The 22,708-nt window shown below is 39.3% G+C and overlaps 1 protein-coding gene, 1 long non-coding RNA gene and 2 pseudogenes across 2 annotated transcripts; 3 read left to right on the top strand and 1 right to left on the bottom strand.

Annotated features, from left to right (window-relative positions):
• Window positions 1–1,073: 1,073 nt before the first annotated feature.
• LOC107566129 (uncharacterized) lies at window positions 1,074–5,924 on the top strand. Its single transcript, XR_001606464.1, has 5 exons — window positions 1,074–1,303; window positions 3,261–3,365; window positions 4,432–4,569; window positions 4,664–4,716; window positions 4,810–5,924. It is a non-coding gene; the product is annotated as an uncharacterized lncRNA (long non-coding RNA).
• A 2,885-nt stretch (window positions 5,925–8,809) lies between these two features.
• On the bottom strand, window positions 8,810–13,033 carry LOC107565918 (zinc finger protein 11-like; the record flags this gene model as incomplete). Its single annotated transcript, XM_016251225.1, has 3 exons — window positions 8,810–10,648; window positions 10,735–11,829; window positions 11,964–13,033. Coding segments are annotated over 3 exons (3,051 nt in total), but the record flags the coding sequence as incomplete, so codon positions are not given.
• Window positions 13,034–15,692: 2,659 nt separating this feature from the next.
• LOC107565960 (zinc finger protein 668 pseudogene) lies at window positions 15,693–19,900 on the top strand (annotated as a pseudogene).
• A 544-nt stretch (window positions 19,901–20,444) lies between these two features.
• Window positions 20,445–21,777, top strand: LOC107566048 (gap junction beta-5 protein-like; annotated as a pseudogene).
• The last annotated feature ends 931 nt before the right edge of the window (window positions 21,778–22,708 follow it).

A 22,708-nucleotide genomic window follows, 5' to 3' on the forward strand; every position in this document is an offset into this window, starting at 1 on the left:
AATAGAGAACTGGTTTCTTTTTCAAGTAAATGTAGCTCTTGAAAGTAAAAACGAAAGTGTTGTCAGCGAACAGGCTGTGTGTGTGCGTCTCTTACCATCATTGACGGTTTCCCACTCGTCGTGCTGTGAATACAGAGATTCTAGGGCCGTGTTTCAAATCCTAGCGAGTTGCCTACTTAGACATCATAAAGAATGAACGATTCCGCGTCTTCTTTACGAGTTCGAACAGTTAGACCGTTTTTTTAAGTACTTTTGAGAAAGAAGTATTTTGAAAATCTTACTAGATGCCATCAGCAGTCACCGAATGTTACATGTATGCTATTCATTCAGTAACCACACCGAATGATTCATAAACGCTTTGATTCATGAAGAGAACCGATTTATTTGCATAAAAAGACCAGGTTAGTTACTCTGTAAAACGAACCGGTTCGGTGTCATAGTTCAGCAACCGGACGCACTGTATGACTCACTAAAAAGAAGCGGCTCGTATCAGCAGGGATTTTGTTTTACAAAAAAAGAGACCGGTACAAGATTGTTCTGGAAATGGTCGCAACTCGTATACTTCGCGTTGCATGTGAACAACAAGAACCGTTACCACCAAAAGCCATGATTAAATACAATATTGTTTTAAAGGATTGTGTTCTCAGAATAAGAACCATTCTAAAAGGGAACGCTCTCAGAAAGTTCTAGCAAGGTTATTTTCCCATTAACATTGTTTAAAGCTCTTTAATGACGCTCTCAGAGCACAAAAACATGATTTATACATCGTTTATGGAACGTTTTTCTAAAACATTTTAGTTGGACATGGTTTAGAGAGCAAAATCTTTAATGTGTATATAGGCTAACCAAGAAAAAACGCTTTAAAGCGTTTTGAACGTTCAGATAGCAAACAGAAATAACGTTTTCGTGACTTAATGGGAATGTTATTAAACGTTCTAGAACATATTTTTGGTGGCTGAAAAAAGTCTACAGATGAGAAAAGTCTCGCGGATGCTTTTGAGATACGGCCACAGAATCTCAGTACAGTAACGTTACATAGGAAATGACTCAGAGGAGTTGAACCCAACGCGTGGGTGTGGGCCATAGTGGGCGCTATTAAAACAAGACTGAAAGTTTGGGGTGGGTCATTCACACGCGCTGCTTTTGCTATGCTTGAACCCCATTTGTGGCTTTTAATCTTTTGAAATCGCTGTGGGATTTCAATATATATAAAGCTCAATGGATTCCGGTGCTATGTTGCGTTGCATCTATTGGATTACTCTATTGATCGCCACTCTTATTCATGGAACAAACGCGGATAAAAGTAAGAATATTCACATTTACTTGCTTAATAAACCTCATGTTATAACATAGAGCGTAGGCTATGTGTGACGTTTGTTATGTATTTGTGTGTTGGTGAGGAAAGTTCCAACCTTATGTCTCTGTCCTCTTGCTATGAACATCGAGAGACGTGGAGTCAGTGGAGTTAATGACGATGAACTGCTTCATTCGTAATAGCTTCCTTTACCAGTTACATTTCCCACCGGTTCCGCATTCCAATGCTCTTATTTCACTCCCGCCCGCTCCAAGGGTTGTATTGTGCCCAGCTGAGAACAGTGCAGCACAAGAGGCTTCAGCTTTCCATGAGGAACATGAAGCTTGTAGTGCCTTTGTTACTTTGGCATGTGTATGTTACTGCTGGAACAGTTTTAATTGTAAAACCACTTGCAGGAATGAAAAGAGTGCATTGCCTACTATGGAAAAGTCTTAGGCAATGTATTGGAAAGTGCCCCTTGTTATATTCAGTGGCTTTAGTTAAGCAGTGATTTAATACAGACAGAAAACATATTCATGTCATGTCACAAAGTTACTTTATAACGAGGAAATTAGATTTAAAGTCTTATGGATTCAATCATGCACATCAAAACATGCTTACAGGTGCATCTCAATAAATTAGAATGTCGTGGAAAAGTTAGTCAAATATGGCACCTCATCATTTTAGCAGAAGTACAAAAGGAAGAGCCCCTAGGCTATATAGGGGGCCCTTCAAATGTTAACTTTGACAATAGGGGTCCTTGGATTACAAAGGCTGAGAACTACAGACTCTGAGGGGCTGAAATTCAAGCTGATGTTTACTGAACATTAAGCTTACTTGGGTGTGCATGATAAAACATACAAAACTTTGATATTTTACTATTGCTCAAGGGCGCAGTAGGGATAGAGCAGAACTGTGATTTCAGTATCTCTGTTTCCAGAATTAACCTTTAGTTGAGCAGCCCACATTCACAACCTCAGCCATCAGATAAGAATACTGAGGTCTGATTCATTGCTCCCTGAAGAGTTTTTAAATGTGCTTTAATGTATATGATAAAAAAAGACATGCAGATCTTTACAATACAGTGTACTTTTTAATGCAGTAGGCCTATATATAATGCATCCTTGAAAGTCTCCATACAGGATCAATATCAACTTATAAGTCAACGTGAGCAGTGCACGTTGTTCTGTTACGTCACACAACTTGTCGAGAAAAGATTTGACTTTCAATATGCACTTTCACTCATTTTAATTAAAGTTGCTCTGGCTAACATTTGATAGTGATAAATGTAGCGCACCCCACAAGGATTAGACGTCAAGAGTCATTTGTAAGAAAGCAAGTCTTCATTAGAATCTGCCGATGTTCTCGAAGTCACGTCATATAGTACTGCGGGTGATATTAGCTTGCAGATGTTTGTCATCTGTAGACCGCAGCTGTTCATGTGAAAGACTCTCAGTGGTACCTGCCTTACCGCTTTTTCCTATATGTAGCCTACCTCCCCTGATTGCAAGCAAATGCGCAAGACAAACCATAAGCCCTGCAGCTTTCACTGATGACTCCTTCGCCAACCCATTAGCTCTCGTAAAGTCACTTTTCCATGTCCTCAGTTCTCACAGTGGGACACTTTGCATGCACTCAGGGGCCGCATCACAGTCTGGCTGTGAGCTTTTAGACTTGCTTACGCACACAGAGCATGAGTAATATCGTTTCCCCGCGAGTGCACCACCACATCACTGCAACGGAATTTCCCCATCTCATTTCATATGAAAAAGAGGCAGAGAGAAGAAAGCTCTTGGATCTTCTTATTCAGTCGTAAAACATCAAATTGTACCCATGCGCAAAACCTCGAACCCACTCCGAGTTATCAGGAAACGTGTGCGCAGAAGTTGTTTTTGTCAGTTTCGCTGTAATCTGCTACCGCTATTTGACACCTTTTTATGTGTGCTTCTTTGTTCAATTTTGTCAGGTTCAGCCCTTTGTTTGAAATCCGAATTCTGGAACAGAGATGTCGCACAATGTGTACCTTGTCAAATATGCAAACAGTATCCGAAAACTCCATCATGTGACACATGTGAGTATATTCGATCAAAGTTGGGATTATAATTGGTCTGACTCTGAATAGTAGTGATGGCTTGTTCATGAACACACTAAGAAAAAAAAAGGTACAAAAAGCTGTCACTAAGGCGGTACCCTAAGGCAGTGGTTCCCAACCCTGGTCCTGGAGGCACCCCGAACCTGGACGTTTTGTATGTCTCCTTAATCAAACACACCTGATTCAGGTCATCAGCTCATTAGTAGAGACTCCAAGATCTGAAATTGGTGTGTCAGAGAAAGGAGACATGCAAAATGAGCAGTGTTGGGGTGCCTCCAGGACCAGGGTTGGGAACCACTGCCCTAAGGTACAAAAACTAAAGGTAGCCTACCATTTTATACCTTATTTGCCCCTATTAGTAGGCTTACTTGGCTACCATAAGGTACACATTAGTTGGCATACTTTAAAAGTACATATTATTAACCTACCTGCAGTATACATATTTGAAAAGGGTGACACCCCATTTACGGTTTTGTCTTTTTTCTTTCTTTTTTCAAGTTGCAGTAGCGACTGGGGAGGTAAATAGGCCTAATCATTCATTTAAATTTGGTTTATGGAAGCCACCATAGAATGAAAACAAAAAAAAAGTAATTGTGACTGTTTATCTCACTTTTTGTCTCAGAATTGCAAGAAACAAAGTCTGAATTGTGAGATATAAATCAGAACTGTGAGATAAAAAGTTGCAAACATCTCTTATGTATTTGTTTTCGTGGTGGAAGCAGGGTCACATTAAAATTTCCTAATTTCTACTATTTTCAAAAATGGGGAATTTCGCTACTGAACATTTTTTTGAATTTAGATCCACGTGAATGAGATAACTTGAATAAAAATTTGTTCATTTTGTCGAACAAGATACAAAGATCCAAGTCATTAAAATGGTCCGATATTCCCAAACTGAATAAGGTTAAACGCTCATGAGAATGCATTGTAAGTAGATTCTTTTGCAGTAGGTCAAAGCTTACGTACAGAGAAGGAGTGGCCAGATTCTTTCTGTATGATCCGTCGAGCTGGAGGTCTTCCAGTAACATTGTCCTGTGCTTTTAAGGCCCACCCATAGAGCCTTCAGATTCCTGGAGGGTGGCAGCAATTACCAGTTTATCTGTCCTGGCAGCCGTAATTGTTTGCGGAGCCTTGCTCATAGGCATTCTAGTGCATCAATTCAGGTCCAAGAGGACTTTACGTGGTGAGATATTAACATTACAGCACATTTTTAACAACAAACATTCTCCTTTAGAGCAGTACTCAGAACTAACTAACTTTTTCTGTCCACAATTCAGAACCGATTGAAGAGACAACAGGACCCCTTTATCAAGTATAGGATCTTCATAAGGTAAGGGTTGAAAACGGCAACACTTCTTAGGATGCTTCGAAATGCGTTAAGGAAATTAGTTTTGTTCATATGCAATCTTTTAAATGTTTTCAGCTCATGGAACTCAAGCTGACGAAAATGAAAATGGACTGTTACTCCAGTGAATTAATGCTCCAGTTGGTAAACGCTGGCTAGTACCTCAACCACAGAGTGTTCTATGAGTAGCATCTGATTTGTCTAACTTATTACATTAGTAGGCTATGTCATGCATAGCAAATGGTTATGCACAAAAGCTGCACTGAGACCTTCCTTGTCACTCACTGTGCAGAATAGGTTTGCAAGCCTTGGTGCTAAGTGACATCCTATGGACAGCATGATAGCACTGTTTTTGCAGAAATTTGAGGTCATTCATGTTGCACTTAGTGCACTGTAGATGCATTCCCACTTGAATATTCCTTGTTAGATTTGTGAACATGATAAACAAATAACCACAAACCGTTTAATATAGTAGACTTAGAGATCAACTTTTTTATACAAATATGCCTCCCTAAACAGATTTAGTATGGCACAGCCATTTGAATGTATTTGTAATCATTGTTTGTACAGTTTAATTATCTATTTTTATAGTGTTGGAATACTACGCACTGTATAGATGTAGCCCTTTGTACAACAATGTTCTGACACTGACTGGCTCAGCAGCCTGTCTATAGCATTGATGAACGTTCTGGAGACACTGAAGACCAGCGAAGCAACAGAAGGTGATAACCTGAAAGACAAGAGTCGCCAGCTGACATTAACAAACTCTTTGAGAAAGAGTCGCAGGTGTCAGATTCCATCAGATTTTTGCTGCCTTTATACGCATAAGAGATTAGATAGTTTAGAGTGATATTTACATGTAAGTAGTGATATTTACATACATGCAATACATTTAATCTCCCGTGTTTTATAATTTCAGCTTACTAAAATGTTTTGAAACGCAGTTTTAGATGCGTGTAGCCAGCTGTGGGCATTATGGAATGTATATATTTATATACAGCAGATGCTGAGTAATCAACTTGTTTGAATGACAAGAGGTTAATCTCATGAAACCTGTGAAGAACATGTTTGAGTAACATTTCAACCCAGAATCAAAAGAATTCAATAAGAAATATTTTGCTTAAAGAATTTGTTGCATTGTTTTCAAGAAAACTTAAGCACACTTTATACCCCAGTTCCCAAGAATACTTTATGTCCATTCATGTTGCACTTAGTGCACTGTAGATGCATTCCCACTTGAATATTCCTTGTTAGATTTGTGAACATGATAAACAAATAACCACAAACCGTTTAATATAGTAGACTTAGAGATCAACTTTTTTTATACAAATATGCCTCCCTAAACAGATTTAGTATGGCACAGCCATTTGAATGTATTTGTAATCATTGTTTGTACAGTTTAATTATCTATTTTTATAGTGTTGGAATACTACGCACTGTATAGATGTAGCCCTTTGTACAACAATGTTCTGACACTGACTGGCTCAGCAGCCTGTCTATAGCATTGATGAACGTTCTGGAGACACTGAAGACCAGCGAAGCAACAGAGGGTGATAACCTGAAAGACAAGACTCGCCAGCTGACATTAACAAACTCTTTGAGAAAGAGTCGCAGGTGTCAGATTCCATCTGATTTTTGCTGCCTTTATACACATAAGAGATTAGATAGTTTAGAGTGATATTTACATGTAAGTAGTGATATTTACATACATGCAATACATTTAATCTCCCGTGTTTTATAATTTCAGCTTACTAAAATGTTTTGAAACGCAGTTTTAGATGCGTGTAGCCAGCTGTGGGCATTATGGAATGTATATATTTATATACAGCAGATGCTGAGTAATCAACTTGTTTGAATGACAAGAGGTTAATCTCATGAAACCTGTGAAGAACATGTTTGAGTAACATTTCAACCCAGAATCAAAAGAATTCAATAAGAAATATTTTGCTTAAAGAATTTGTTGCATTGTTTTCAAGAAAACTTAAGCACACTTTATACCCCAGTTCCCAAGAATACTTTATGTACCTCATTGTGAATCACTGCCATGTTTGTCAGAAATCTAGGAACATCAAGAAGCTAGTCCAGAATCTTTATCGATAAACATAAACCTGTGAAGCATGCACGGCGCTGTCACAGTCTTAAGAAAAGTTGGTTGTGTATTTGTGCCTTTACTCATTCACAATTACTCCACAGACTGCAGAGGAAACTATGCATTTTAATACAATAAAGAGACAACTAACGTACTGTATTTGTCTGTTGATGTTTTTTGTTTCCTTAATGTGTTTTTTGAAGTGTCTAATTTGCAGTAGTCACAACGTGACAGCAGAACGATAAACCCATTGACTCAATTCTCATTTGCATATTCTAAAATAATCATATAATGCACTGCAACTGCAAGGAATTCAAGTGTTAAAACAAAGATAAGATATAAGGCGGCTCAAAGAAGAAGCCAAAACACACCGCTATATTGGTTTTATTCAGTTCAAGAAAGTGAGGGCATCAACACCTACAAATAAACATCATCTGCTTATTAAGGTCACTACTTCGATATCCTGAAAGACAAGAGTCGCCAGCTGACATTAACAAACTCTTTGAGAAAGAGTCGCAGGTGTCAGATTCCATCTGATTTTTGCTGCCTTTATACACATAAGAGATTAGATAGTTTAGAGTGATATTTACATGTAAGTAGTGATATTTACATACATGCAATACATTTAATCTCCCGTGTTTTATAATTTCAGCTTACTAAAATGTTTTGAAACGCAGTTTTAGATGCGTGTAGCCAGCTGTGGGCATTAGGGAATGTATATATTTATATACAGCAGATGCTAAGGAGTAATCAACTTGTTTGAATGACAAGTAAGAGGTTAATCTCATGAAACCTGTGAAGAACATGTTTGATTAACATTTCAACCCAGAATCAAAAGAATGCAATAAGAAATATTTTGCTTAAAGAATTTGTTGCATTGTTTTCAAGAAAACTTAAGCACACTTTATACCCCAGTTCCCAAGAATACTTTATGTACCTCATTGTGAATCACTGCCATGTTTGTCAGAAATCTAGGAACATCAAGAAGCTAGTCCAGAATCTTTATCGATAAACATAAACCTGTGAAGCATGCACGGCGCTGTCACAGTCTTAAGAAAAGTTGGTTGTGTATTTGTGCCTTTACTCATTCACAATTACTCCACAGACTGCAGAGGAAACTATGCATTTTAATACAATAAAGAGACAACTAACGTACTGTATTTGTCTGTTGATGTTTTTTTGTTTCCTTAATGTGTTTTTTGAAGTGTCTAATTTGCAGTAGTCACAACGTGACAGCAGAATGATAAACCCATTGACTCAATTCTCATTTGCATATTCTAAAATAATCATATAATGCACTGCAACTGCAAGAAATTCAAGTGTTAAAACAAAGATAAGATATAAGGCGGCTCAAAGAAGAAGCCAAAACACACCGCTATATTGGTTTTATTCAGTTCAAGAAAGTGAGGGCATCAACACCTACAAATAAACATCATCTGCTTATTAAGGTCACTACTTTAAAAAGAGAAACATTGATCATGTGAACAAAAATAAATATTTTATATTTAAGATATATGCAACTGATTACAGTGAGTCTCAGTTGTCAGTTTAAGTTTTCTCAAATGCAATGAAGCCATTAATACATGAAAGTTTGCAAATTCTACTCTTAAATAATCAGTAAGCACTGATCTATAGGCTTAAAAGGAAACCATCTTACAAATAATTTAATCCAAGTAGGGTGGTGATATGAAATGGCACATTGAAATTCAATCTGGCATCAAAGACAGACACAGAAGCATTGATGCAAGAAGCATCAAGCTAAATGTATTTTCTTACATTGCGTCTAGTAAGTTGTGAGACCTGAGCATTTAAAAAAAAAAAAAAAACTGTTGAAAAGAGTTTAGTCTGAGAATTCCTGCCCTAATAGAGCCCGACCGATCATGGATTTATTTTGGGTCCATTAGTTTTTTGTGCTCCAAATCTTGAACATACTTCCACTTCATAAAACATTTACTAGAAAAGTATGTCGTAAGAAAACTGAAATATTTCTGTTGTACTTTCAAATACGCTCTTGTGAATGCTTTTAAAGAGGTATTTCTTAAGTGTTTACAACCATTATCTAGAATACCTACATAATCGACCAATCTAGCATTTATCACACATTTAATACCATGCATAATGTGTACCACATTTAACAGTATTAAAGACAAGAAATATGCTTACACTTCAAATATTAATGTTAGGTATAAATAGTTCTATTTAAATAAATAAATATCTTTGAGATTTTCTACAAGACAGGCCTTAGTGAAGGTTGCTGTTTAACAGCCTTACCAGTGTCATCCATTATGAAACTGCAGGAACATCAAGAGTATGTTGGTCTTAATGAGACAATTACAGCACATCTACCATGAGCAGTACAATAACCTGAAAATATGGAAGCACTTAATACAAACATAATGAGAAGGATAGCATGTATCCCTTTTATTCCCATAATACCTTTTAAAAAAAAAGACCATAACAGCTTGTTTTGTTCCCCCTCTGATTACGCCAAATAATCGGTCAGGCTCTTGAAGGCAGCACTAGGTAAGAGTCTGGACAGAAATACTCATCCAAGCTCTCAGTCTGAGACCTATCATAGTACCAAACAATTTGTGCACTGTGTGGGGACACAAAACAAACAAAATAAAATAAAAACCTAAAATGGTCTCTGACAGGCACTGTCACTTATTCTAAAATGTCTACAGTATTACTGTCCCTACCAGAGGTAGTATTTTATCAATGCCAGTCTTAAGTGTCCATTAAAGAACAACATTTGAAAACACCCCAGTAAAGCAGGCAAGTCTTGCCAAGATTAGCATCTGTGTGCGACACCATCTGGACAAGTACAGCAGAAAACCTGATGTGGTACGATTATTGGCATTGGGCCTTGGGTGGAGAAAGAGTCTTGTAATAGAATATTGTTTTGAAATCTTCCCTTGAAGCGGCAAGATTGGAGTGTGGCCTTAGAGGAAAGGTTCCACACCCAGTCCCATGAATGCATTATCATCCATGTTGAAGGAGGACTCATAAGTCTGTTGGGTATTCTGATGCATCTTCTGATGGTGCCGGAGGTTGGACTTGCTAGAGAAACGCTTGTCACAAAGGAGGCAGGAGAAAGGCTTCTCTTTGGTGTGGATGCGCCTGTGGCAGATAAGCTGGGTGGAGACCCGGAAGGCCTTGCCACACTCCAGGCACTGATAGCGTTTGGGTTCTGTGTGAATGCGCCGGTGATTCTTCAGCGCCATTAGATTGGTGAACTCTTTTTGGCAGACCGAGCAGAAGAAGGAGCCAGTCTTGTGGCTGTTCTTGTGGTTGAGCAGTGAACCCGCGTGGCGGTAAGTGCGCCCACAGTGCTCGCACACATGACTTTTCTCTTCCCTACTGTATCCCTCGCTACTTTCCTGCTGGTCTTGCAGCTCTCGGCTGAAGGCTGAATCGATCTTAGGAAGGCTCTGAATTCCTATCTGCTGGTCTAGTGCCGAGTCCCAGCCTAAATCCTGCTGCATCTGCATACCTTGCTCATGGTGTGACTGCCCCTGCAAGCCGCCATGGAGCTCCTGGTGCTGCTGAAAACTAGCCAGGTTTGGGAAGTTCTGTTGACATATGTTGCAGTAATAGGGGAGTTCCTTACTATGCACCTCCATGTGGCTCTGCAGGTGTGCAAACTCACAGAAGGTTTTCCCGCAATCTGGGCAGCAGTGGCGAGCCATTTGAGAATGACTCTCTAAATCCAGAGGGTCCGTGAATGTTTTTAGGCAGAGAGTGCAGTGTAGGAGGTCAGTGGAATGAGTCTTCTTGTGGTTAAGAAGGGAACCGGCATGTCTATAAGAGCGTCCACACTGATCACACCTGTAACAAAGGAAAAGATTGGCATCAGATGACGGATAAGCAAGGATAGGTGTTCAAATAGCATTTAAGTAAAAAAAATGACTCACGTATAGCATTTGTCCACACCGTCTTGATTTACAGTAGAGTTTGGATTGCCGTTTCGGTAACAGCGATGTCTCTTTAGCCCAGATTTTCCCTGGAAGCTTTTGCCACATGTTTGGCAGCTGTAATGAGTTATTCCTCGTGTATGGATTTTTTGATGATTGTAAAGGATACTAGAGAGACGGAAAGCTTTACCACAAGTAGGACAGACATACTTTTTCTTCTGCGTGTGAATGCGTGTGTGGTTTCGTAAAGCCATGGGATTGGAAAAGGGCTTGGCACAGAAGGTGCAGGTGAAATGGCCTGTTTTGTGAGTGTTCTTATGGTTCAACAAGCTACCAGCGTGACGGTAACTGCGACTACAAATGTTGCACTTGAATGGTCGTTCTTCTTTTTCTAGGTCCGCACCATCATTGTCACCATCTACATTTCCTAGGGGGACCGAATCAGGGGCAGTCTCTATACTACAGGTGTGTCCTTCAAGTAGTTCAGTATCTGGAAATACAAGACGGCACTGCTTGCAAGTCAAATTCTTTTCTCGTTTGTGGCCCCTGACCTTTCCTCTTGCTGCTGCATTTCTTTTATTGGTCAAACAAGTGTGGTTGAGTAACTGTTTGTTTCCCCTGAAGGCCTTCCCACAGTCTTGGCAGCAGTGTCTTTTGACGGCAAAGTGTATTCGCAAATGATTCTTCATTGCTAGCTGGTTGGAGTAAGTGTTGTTGCACAACGCACAGTAATATTCACCTGTCTTGTGTGAGTTTTTGTGGTTGACCAAGCTTCCTGCATGTCGATAGCTTCGCCCACACTGATCACAGACAAAAGGGCGAGGGTCTCTGGGATCTCCCATCTGGCCCACTTTTTCTTGGCTAGACTGATCACTGTTAGAGGTCTGCCGTCGCTTGTGGCGTCTGCTCATTCTCTTTTTGCTGGAATTAAGTGCCTGCATTCCACTCCCTGAGGCATTCCCACTCATCTGCATGAGGGTCTGAATTTGTTTGTTGAGCTCTTCAATCTTAGCCTTGTTTTCCTGATGTACCCTCTGGTGGTTCAACAGTTGTTTATAGATTTTAAATGCTTTCCCACATTCTGTGCATCTATGCCTGGCAGAAAAAGATCAGATAAAACAAGAACTTGGCTGTAAAACAATATAGATGAAGTATAACCTATACAATAACTTTTTTCAAAGCAATCCAATTCTGAAGTTCAATATGAACAATTTTTTTGAAATACTTACTTTTTAACATCAAAGTGTGTCCTCTGGTGATTCTTGAGAGCCAGCAAATTATAAAAGCGCTTTTGGCAAACGAAGCAGCGAAACACTCCAGTTTTGTGAGACTTCTTATGATTGAGTAATGATCCAGCATGTCTGTACGAACGACCACATTGGTCACACTTGTACTGGCGCTCTCCATCATGTGGACTCGCCTGCAAAAGTTCTCGTTGAAATGTACTTTTAAGAAGTGATTTCTCCCCACATTTCTCCTCCACTTGTCCATCTCGTTGTCCTGTGCAGTTGTGGTTATTGAGGTGATTAATATTGTTGCAGCTTATGCCACATTTCCCACAAATAATACTTTCCATTTCCACTTTTGGTTTGAGCTCATTCTGGTGGTTGGTTACAAATTGTTCTTGTGGATTACTTTCTATATTGCTATGCAAGAGCTGGTGGGCTTGTAGGTCTTGTTTCTTTGTAAAGCTCTCTCCACAAGTGCTGCAGATAATCAGACTGCAGTCACCCTGCTGATTTTCACTCGGTTCATCTTTCTTAACCTCTAGAGAAGACAACGATGATGGGCCACATGCTGAAGGTGCGCCATGAGTTTGAGTATGACCTCTGAGATGGCTTCGCAGTGCACGCATGCTAGTATAGTGATTTCCACACACCGAGCACTGATACATCTCTCCATCATCTTCTTCTTCATCGTCTTCACATTCAGCTTCACTGTCACTCATCTCACCATGAACGTTGTCATGAAAGGTCTGCTGTCTAAAATAGGCCTCTGCTGCACTAGCGTTGTGTCCCTCAAAACCAACATCTTCCCCTGACTCTCCTAAGAAATGTTGATGCTTTGTGTTGTGAAAGTCCATGTGACCGGGTGAGCCATTCATCATGGTCTGATACTGCTGATTCAGGAGGGGACAAATGTGTGACTTGATTCCTGCAATATCAGTAAATGTTTTACCACAGTCAGCACACATGTGCCTCTCCATGAGGTGTTCAACCTGAGGTAGGTGCTCATCTGAGAAGGAATTGTCAAACGGCTCATGAAATTCTGTAGCATTCGTCTCATTCACATGCTCCTCATCGGACGACAGATGAAAAGTGTCTGTATGCTCCAAAAGACTGGGCATGCTTGCACATACTACACCACAATGTCTACACAAAAAGCCTTTGGTCCGGCTTGGCTCTTGCATAGCTATAATGGTATAGTATAATCATAAGAAATGTCAACAAGAGCCAGTTTGAATGACTGTGAGGGACAAACCTGTCCTCGCTATTATCAAATCGGCTTGTTTGAAGAGGTGTAAAGGCAACATTCAAAATATTAACTGAAAATACAGTCTGTTCCATTCCATTGGAAAAATGTAATTGTGAAGATTATGCAAGCGCAGGCACTGGATGAAATCTGTAACAGGAAAACCCATACATTATTTACCATTAAGTTCACATAAGGCAGTTGCATAACAAGAAAGTCAATAATGATGAAAAGCTAACATTAACATTGCTTTCTAATGAGACCAAGTCTTGACAAAAAGCTCTGAGTTTACATAACCCATGAGTAATTAAATAAAAGGAAGTATTCTACCATTACTGTAAAATAAAATAAAAACTGCACTGGTTTACAAGGGTAATGCATGCAAAACTGAAGATTCTATCTTCAATCTTTAATCTTCATATGACTTTCTTTCCGTATGACAGTCTCCGTCAATATTCACTTTTATTGTATGGACTAAAAATGTAATAAAAGGAAATGCTGACTGAAGCTGTCATTCTGCCTGACATCTCCTTTAATGCTGTTAGAAGAAAGAAAGTCCTACAGGGTTGGAATGTCATGAGGGTGAGTAATTAGGAATTTGGTATAAGGTAAACAGATTCCTCTAAAAGGTCAAAGGTCTCTATTATTGTTACCATTTTAATAAATTAATAATTTATTATTAATCAATTAAAATTAAAAATCAATTAAAACAGAAACAGAACTTGGGACAAAATAAGATGGATTTCATTGGATAAATAGTGACTTTTCTTTTCTGGGTGAATTGTCACTTTAATAAACACTTTTTATATGTTCACATTAAAAAGTGTTAATTAAGCACACAAAAAACACCAAACACACACTTTTTTTATACAAGCAATGATTAAACCAACTTGGATATATATATACACCAAGTTACATGCAGGGGTTTTTATATCCATTCAAAGCTATTTACCATCAATCATGAAGCCTGGTCAGCTCCAGATTTTATTCTTCTTTATATCTTATTTTAAAACACTATTCAACAGAATAACGCTGATACAGTTTATCTGTCTGGTTCTGACAGTATCACTGATCTGTAATGGATTTTAGGTAGAATTTATATAAATGAGTGGACAGCTTGAAGGATCAACTCAAGCAGTTAGGTGACAGACTGCCTAACACAATGGAGCTCTATTGACACAGTAAACACTTGCCGAGTACATTAGCCTAACAGCTAGCAACACAAGCACAATTTTGATAGTTTTAATAGTCTTATAGCCGTAGTCTAAATTAATGTAGTAGACAAATTGCCCTTGAGTTGAACTGAATAAAATATGTATTTGGGAGAGGCAGTAGCGTAGCATCCCATCCCGTTGCGAGCTAATTAGCATTTGGCGGCTAGAATCTACGGCTAAAACTAACCCACTGATACGGCAAAAAAGACGATAGGAATATACATACTGAATGTTGCAGTCTCCCTGTGTGATGTTGGCGCATGTAATGTTGGCACTCCGTTCACTTTATTTTAGTTTCAGGACGGGCGTGTTCGTCCCCCTTTCTACCAATTGTCTTTTCCACCATCCCACTCGACTCACTTCCTGCTCTTGTTGCTAGGAAACAGGACACACAATGGAGCTCTATTGACACAGTAAACACTTGCCGAGTACATTAGCCTAACAGCTAGCAACACAAGCGAAATTTTGATAGTTTTAATAGTCTTATAGCCGTAGTCTAAATTAATGTAGTAGACAAATTGCCCTTGAGTTGAACTGAATAAAATATGTATTTGGGAGAGGCAGTAGCGTAGCATCCCATCCCGTTGCGAGCTAATTAGCATTTGGCGGCTAGAATCTACGGCTAAAACTAACCCACTGATACGGCAAAAAAGACGATAGGAATATACATACTGAATGTTGCAGTCTCCCTGTGTGATGTTGGCGCATGTAATGTTGGCACTCCGTTCACTTTATTTTAGTTTCAGGACGGGCGTGTTCGTCCCCCTTTCTACCAATTGTCTTTTCCACCATCCCACTCGACTCACTTCCTGCTCTTGTTGCTAGGAAACAGGAAATGTGCATCAACGAAAAACGTCCGTTCGTTCATATCTTAAGAGGTGTTTTCTTTAACAACCTATTTTCATTCGAAAACGTATTTTACTTTTATTATTTCTACTCTCTCCGCAAGTTCCTATTGGAATAATTTAATAGCATGAACTACATGAAGTTTAGCAACTTACCCGCTTTTCCCAAAACGTTTGCTCACTAGTGACCATGAATGTTTTATTTTTGTAATATATAACCACACATTTGTGCAAACACTCTTACATTATATGTATATAATTAAACATTATTCAGCTATCAGTACTTCTTGGAATCTGTTCCACCCATTACGTTATATTTTCGAAGCCTCGCTTTTGTTTGTTCGTTCATTCTTTAATGTTGTCATTAATGTTAATAACAGCTTGTATTATTAAAAATGCACAATTCCACTGTATTTGTCAACTCTTAAAATAAATCTATTGCAAATACACAGTTACTAGAACCAGTTAACCGCACTATAATTTTTTTGCCAATTCACATTTTGTTATGTAACTTTATATGCACAAAACAACTGCACATCCACGTACATTGAAGTGAGCATACATAATTTCCCCTCCCACAGACTCTCTCCCCACCCCATTCTATCCCACTCACCATGCACTCTAGTCCATAGAAACACCGTAGCAAGAACACCAAAATAGCAGAGGCTTGAAAGCGTTTTAATTTAAGAGAAATTCAGATCATTTTGTAGACCTTCCCCAGGTGGTGAGTGAGGAAGTCATGAAGGCTCACATCTCTGCGTTCACTGGGTAATTTCGTCGTGGTCCTAAAGCCGCCGATCTTCTCCTGAGATTGATCGATTTTGCTATTCATTGTCAAAGACACCCGTCTCTCCGGAGAGCACAAAAGGTACGTAACGTAAATCACATTTTGTAAGCATACTAAAAAGATAAAAACGGTAACATTTTGTTATGCAGCGATTATAATGAAGTGACAAGCGACTGCAAATCGCTTCGCATGTTCAGCGGTCCTAAAGCCAGCCATTTTGTGTTATGGTGCAAGCTAAAAGAGCAGTTGTATGCTTTGAAGACATGTTCATTAGCTCTTTGAATTACCACTGTATTGTATTCGCATTGCTTCTATTTGGTCATGGTCGTTATGTTAAATTTCTGTTAACATCGAAATGTAATTCAGTTTTGTACACAAGTAGCTCAGATGCCAACATCCTTTGAGAACAAGAGCTTTCCTAATTGTCCCTGAGGTCCTAATGCCGGCCATTTTGTGCTGCCTGCGCCTGCCCCATCCCAGCATATTTAATTTTTTAAACAATATTCACCATGGTTTTTGCCAAAATATTACTAGTTTTATTTATATACACTGTATGTACATCATATACTAAATACTACATTCTAGTTACTACAGTTATTGTTCCTATAATAAAGTCTGTCATTAATTACTACCTTCATGTTGTTCCAAAGACGTAAGACCTTCGTTCATCTTCAGAACACAAATTAGGATATTTTTGATATTTTAAGTCTGAGAGCTCTCTGACAGCAACGCAACTGAAATGTTCCCAGACCTAGAAACATAGTAAGGACATCAGTAAAACACTCAATGTGACATCAGTGGCTCAACTCCCAATTTTGCGAAGCTACGAGAATACTTTTTGTGCGCAAAGAAAGCAAAAATAAAAACTTTATTCAACAATTCTTCTCCCCCGAGTTAGCATCTTCCGTCATTTTTGAGAGTAGTACAACGCATGCATGCGCTTCCCCTGAATGTAATCAGCGCATACGTCGTGCTACTCTCCAAAATGGCGGAAGACGGTAACTCGGGGGAGAAGAATTGTTGAATAAAGTCATTATTTTTGTTGAGCCACTGGTGTCACATGGACTGTTTTACTGATGTCCTTACTACGTTTCAGGGTTTGGGAACATTTCAGTTTCATCAAAAATATCCTAATTTGTGTTCTGAAGATGAACGAAGGTCTTACATGTTTGGAGCGACATGAGGGTGAATAATTAATGAGAGAATTTTCATTTTTGTGTGAACTAACCATTTAACTTCAATTTGCCTTCATTGTCATAAGATATAAAATATACTAAATGACGGAGGAAAATGCATTTTTAAAAGAAAATTAACAGTAAGTGTAGTATTTATTTAATATATTTTTCCAAAAAAAAAGAATAAAGTTGGAACAAAGAGTAACTTATAACAGCAAAGAATATAAGTGACAAAAAATGAAAGTATAAATGAATCGGTCAAATGTAAGTAAAGTAAACAAAGTAAGGAAATGAACCCTAAATTAAATTATAACTCAAATTCAAGGCACTCATTGTGTATTTTGTTGTTCTCTCCAGCATCATCAGGATGGCTTCACCCCAACCAGGTAGCCCACCAACCGCAGAGCAGTATACACCACCGCCTTCTGAGACAGAGCCCAACAAAGAACCAGACAACTCATCAGAACAACCTACGAGAAGAAGAGGCAAAGGGAGACCGCCAAAAACTTTGCACACTTTTAAATGCTCGACCTGTCAGGAGGTCTTTACCAGCCCTTCAGCTCTACAAAGCCACAAGCTGTCAGTACATGGTAAAGACAAACAGCCGCAGTACACCTGCAGTAAGTGCATAAAGACGTTCTCCAGCCGGGCGCAGCTTTCCAAGCATCAGCGCTCCCATTCTGCTCAGCGTCCATTCCAGTGTCCACACTGCCATAAGGCTTACAAGACTCCAACGGAGTTACGCAACCATAGCCGTTCACACACAGGAGAGAAACCGTTTGTTTGTTTTGACTGTGGCAAGGCATTTATGCAGGCCATTTGCCTGCGTATCCACATGACGCAGCACAGTGGCGAAAGGCCTCACTCTTGCCCTCATTGCTTTAAGAGTTATCCCACACTATCCAAACTCAAAGTGCACCAACGATCACACACCGGGGAGAAGCCTTACTTTTGTTCCGAGTGTGGGAAGAGTTTTGCCGACCCTTCAGTGTACCGCAAGCATCGGCGTAATCACCAAGGCCACCGGCCGTATTCTTGCGGCCAGTGTGGCAAAACGTACACGGAGCTGAAGGACTTGAAGAACCATGAGCGCTCGCATACGGGCGAGAAGCCTTACCTGTGCTCAGACTGCGGCAAAGCCTTCTCCCGGTCGTCCTCTTTGGCGTGCCACTTGCGAATCCACTCCAAGAGCAAGCCGTATCAGTGTGAACAGTGTGGCAAAGGTTTTACTCAGCTGTCCTCGTACCAGTCCCATCTTCGTACCCACTCGGGTGAAAAACCCTTCTTGTGTCCACAGTGCGGCAAGATGTTCTCCGATCCCTCTAGTTTCCGCCGACATCAACGGGCGCATCAAGGATTCAAGCCGTACCCTTGTGACAAGTGCACTAAGAGGTTTCGGCAGCCTGCGGACCTTGCGGTGCATCAGCGTGTGCACTCGGGTCAGCGGCCCTACAAATGCCAACGCTGCGATAAAGCATTCGTCGCTTCTTGGGATCTGCGACGCCACATGCTTGTTCACTCCGGTCTGCGGCCTTTTTCTTGCACGGAATGTGGCAAGTCCTTTACGGAGCGCTCTAGTCTGAACAAGCACAGAAGGGTGCATTCAGGGGAGCGTCCTTACAAATGCCAGCTGTGCTTCAAGTCGTTTGTTGTGTCATCCAGTTTGCGCAAGCATGAGAGGACACACTTGTCCGAGAGGCCGTTACAGGTCCAGGCCGCTCCTGAAACGGCTCAAATGTTTCCCACCACCCTGCCCCAGTTCTCCTGCTCTCACTGTGATATGATATTTGGAACATGGGAGGAAGTGCAGGCCCATTCCAGCCTACACACTATCTCTCCCCCGTCTGATTCTACGGTTTCGGCTTTACCTATTGGCCCATACATTTGTGTGATCTGCCAGGCAGAGTTTGTTCAGCTGGCTGATATGCAGGCACACGAGAAACTGCACCCCAAGCCACGACCTCACGTTTGTGACCAGTGCGGTAAGGGTTTCCTGAATAAAGCCGGGCTTCGTAAACACCAGCGCATCCACTCGACCAGTCGGCCACATTGCTGCGCTGTTTGTGGAAAGGCTTTTCTTTTCGCCGCCTACCTTCGCAAACACTTACGCACCCACCGCGACACTGAGTCCTCATCCTCCCTGCCTCAGACAGATATAGTGCACAGCCAACCCCCGCCATCCCCACCAAGTGCTGCGTCACCGTCGGGATCCGAGCCCACCGCTATTTCTCTGACTGTTCCGGTGACTGTGCCGGTGTCGGCATTTCAGACAATGCCAGCCCATGTGTATATAGACAAGGAAGAGGGGCTCTGAACTTATTGCTGACTGTGTCAGCTGCTTTGAGAGAATCTTGCAAAAAGCCTGAAAATCAATAAAATCTAATTTTTAAATAGTATAAAATGCTTCAGTGCATAAATAGCCACAAAATAATGTCTTTAATTTAACCTTGTTATTGTACAAAAATGTATTTCTCTTTAGAAATGTGCCAAGATTGCTGAGAGGATTTTTATTTTTAAGGTATGTCTGAATCAAAGAGTCAGTTAATGGTTCTCCTCAGTGTCATAATCACATATTGAATTTAATATGTCATGTTTATACACATGAAATCAGTGTAATATTTGAATTCTGATTTTAATCACAAGACCTTACTTAATTAAACCCATTTTTTTCTCCAACAGACTACAAAAGTTTATATTGTATTTTATTTTTCTGAAGTTTCAACAGCTGTTATTATTTGAGTGTTTTTTTAAAGGCAACAAGCCCGTGTATGTGGTGGTAAATATGACCGTAATTACTTTTTGGACATAATATATTGCTTTTATGCTGTACAACTAAACAATAATCGCCTCTTGTTCTTCTTTATATGTCCTAAAGCAAAATTTTACTTTTTGACAGTTTGGTGTAGTGTAATATTTATTGACTTGAAAAATAATTATAATACCAGTCACAATTTTGGACACATTAACTAAAGGTGTGTTTTCTATTATCTTAAAAATGTTTAATCTAGTTTTGTAGACACAAAGATATGACTTTCTTTACAATATATTTTTGTCATTAAATAGGTGAATATGCCTTGATAGTGAAAGAAAGAAGCCGACAGTTCCAATTTCATAGTTTTGATGACTTTATTGTTTTTTATTATACATGTGGAAAATAGTAATGAAATTAGTATTAGTAAAAAAACAAAACAAAAAAACATAGGTTTGTCAACAAATTTTTAACTAGTGGTAGAGAATGCCATTAAACTAACATGTCATTTAAATTCAGTTTGGAATATCATCTAAAGTAAAGGGGTTTGAGCTGTAAACATTTAACATTTGAAGTGTGTTAAATATTATTATTATAAGACAAATACAGATAGACAAATAGAGATCTTGTATTAACCCTAAGTTAAGAAAAAAAAACTGGATACATGTGAGAAACCATTTTTAATGACACTTACAGTTACAGGCTATATATTGAGTGAAGCTCAAAATTCTGAACAACTCTCAAAAACTCAACAACTTCAGCACTGGACAAACACACAAAACCTTCGTTCCCTAAAAAGGTACGTTTGGTTCATGTTCTTTAAACAAAATATCCATACTGCTTTTTTAAATCATGTTGATGTATCTCACAATGCACCAGATATTTGTGATATAACTAATTGAAAATTCTCCCTTTTTTTTGTACAGATACATTCTTTATTTCCATAAAGAAGACAAATCCACCCTAGAGAGCGATGGCAGCGATAGTTACCGGGCTCATCCCAATCCTCCGCACTGCAGTGTACTCCACTGCCACCTATAAAGGTCACACCATGTGGTTCGGTTTGCTCTGCATCCGCCTAGTGACCGTCTTTCTGGCTCAGTTTCCATGGAAAAGCTTAAATTAGGATTTCCACTGTAACAGCACTGACTCCTTCTGCATTAAAGCTTGTTTTAATAAACACTTCAACAATTCTATAGTGATGGCGTGGCGTTTCCTCTTTATCCTACTTGTGCTCTCGGTCCTTCTCATGGAGATGTTTTCCTCCCATCTTCGATCTTCATTCCAGAAGAAGAAGGAGAGAGAGATGGCATCTCAAAGCGAGCAGGGAGCTGTCATTGATCCCACCATGACTGTTGGGGGTAGGATGATGAAAGACCACCACAAAAGCAAAAGCAGTGTGTTGGTGTACCTGTTCAGCATCATGCTGCGAATTGCAGTGGAGGTTTTGTTTGTGTACGTCTTGTTCTGCTGGGTTCTACCTAAACTGAATGAAGAGTCATACCTTTGTTATGCACAAAAGTTTGGTAAATGTGCAGCAATGTGTGGTCCGAGGGGCAGCAGAAAAGAGAATGTCTGTCTATGCATTACTGTTTATGTCTGCCCTGGTAATTATAACAAGTGGCCTGTTCTGTCTCTACTCAATAGGCCACTATCTCTGTAATGGTTAACAATAGGTTTCCATTGAACACAAGCATAGTAAGTAGCTTTAATGCATCTGTATATAAATTGTTTTTTTTTCTCTTAAATGCTTTTTTATGGCTTACAGATGAATATTGTGAACTGTATTTTAATTCAGTCTGATTGAAATTGCAAGCTTAAATGTGCTTTTGCAATAAACCAAGAACAAAAAATAGTTAAGGAGATGCGTTTTGGCTCTGTGTGGTGTTTCTGTGTTTGCATTTTTGTGCTGACTGAGCTGTTTTGTTGTAGAGTTCAGCTGTTGTCCTTGTCAAACCTCTGACAATGTACAAGAAGATAAAATGTTTTAGAAAACACAAAGAATCATCATTGTTTTTTGTTTTGCTGGCCAGAGTTTATTTCTTTATATTATTCTCTACTTGCATTTACATATATTAAATTAAAGTCAATTAATAACAATGATAGCTGTATGTTTTGAACATTTTATGTAGCATGAGATAAAAACAGATCATTGTAAAATATATTTGGCTGATGAAGCAGATCAGTTGCAGAGATCTGTGTTGCAGCACACTTTCTCCACCTGAGGAGGCACCTGAGCATCACACTCATTAGTTTTGGCACATCTGCGCACCTCACCATCTACAAGAAGAAATGCAGAATAGCTTTCACAAATTAAATAATACTCACAACAAATGATTGCACTCCATCAACTGATGCAACTAAATCTCAGTTTACACATGCAATAGAACTTAAATAAGGAACTATCCTATTTTTATCAGTTTCAACATATGAGGAAAAGAATATGGTCAACTCACAGGCTGGATGATGCATTTTGATTGTAATGCAATTGTCAAATCCACTGCTGCATTCTTTCTCCTCTATCTCATTACAGGTGGGATGGTCTTTGTCAATCTTCTGGCAGTAGTTGCACCTCAGTGCCTGGGCAACTAATCAGTTATAATTTTGATTAAAACAAGTTTCTGTTCTGTTCTGAATTCATTATAATGCTCTATAATATATATATATATATATATATATATATATATATATATATATGTGTGTGTGTGTGTGTGTGTGTGTGTGTGTGTGTG

This window comes from Sinocyclocheilus grahami, unplaced genomic scaffold, assembly GCF_001515645.1.
Source record: "Sinocyclocheilus grahami isolate Dianchi unplaced genomic scaffold, SAMN03320097.WGS_v1.1 scaffold26.1, whole genome shotgun sequence".
In the NCBI taxonomy this organism is placed as follows: domain Eukaryota; kingdom Metazoa; phylum Chordata; class Actinopteri; order Cypriniformes; family Cyprinidae; genus Sinocyclocheilus; species Sinocyclocheilus grahami.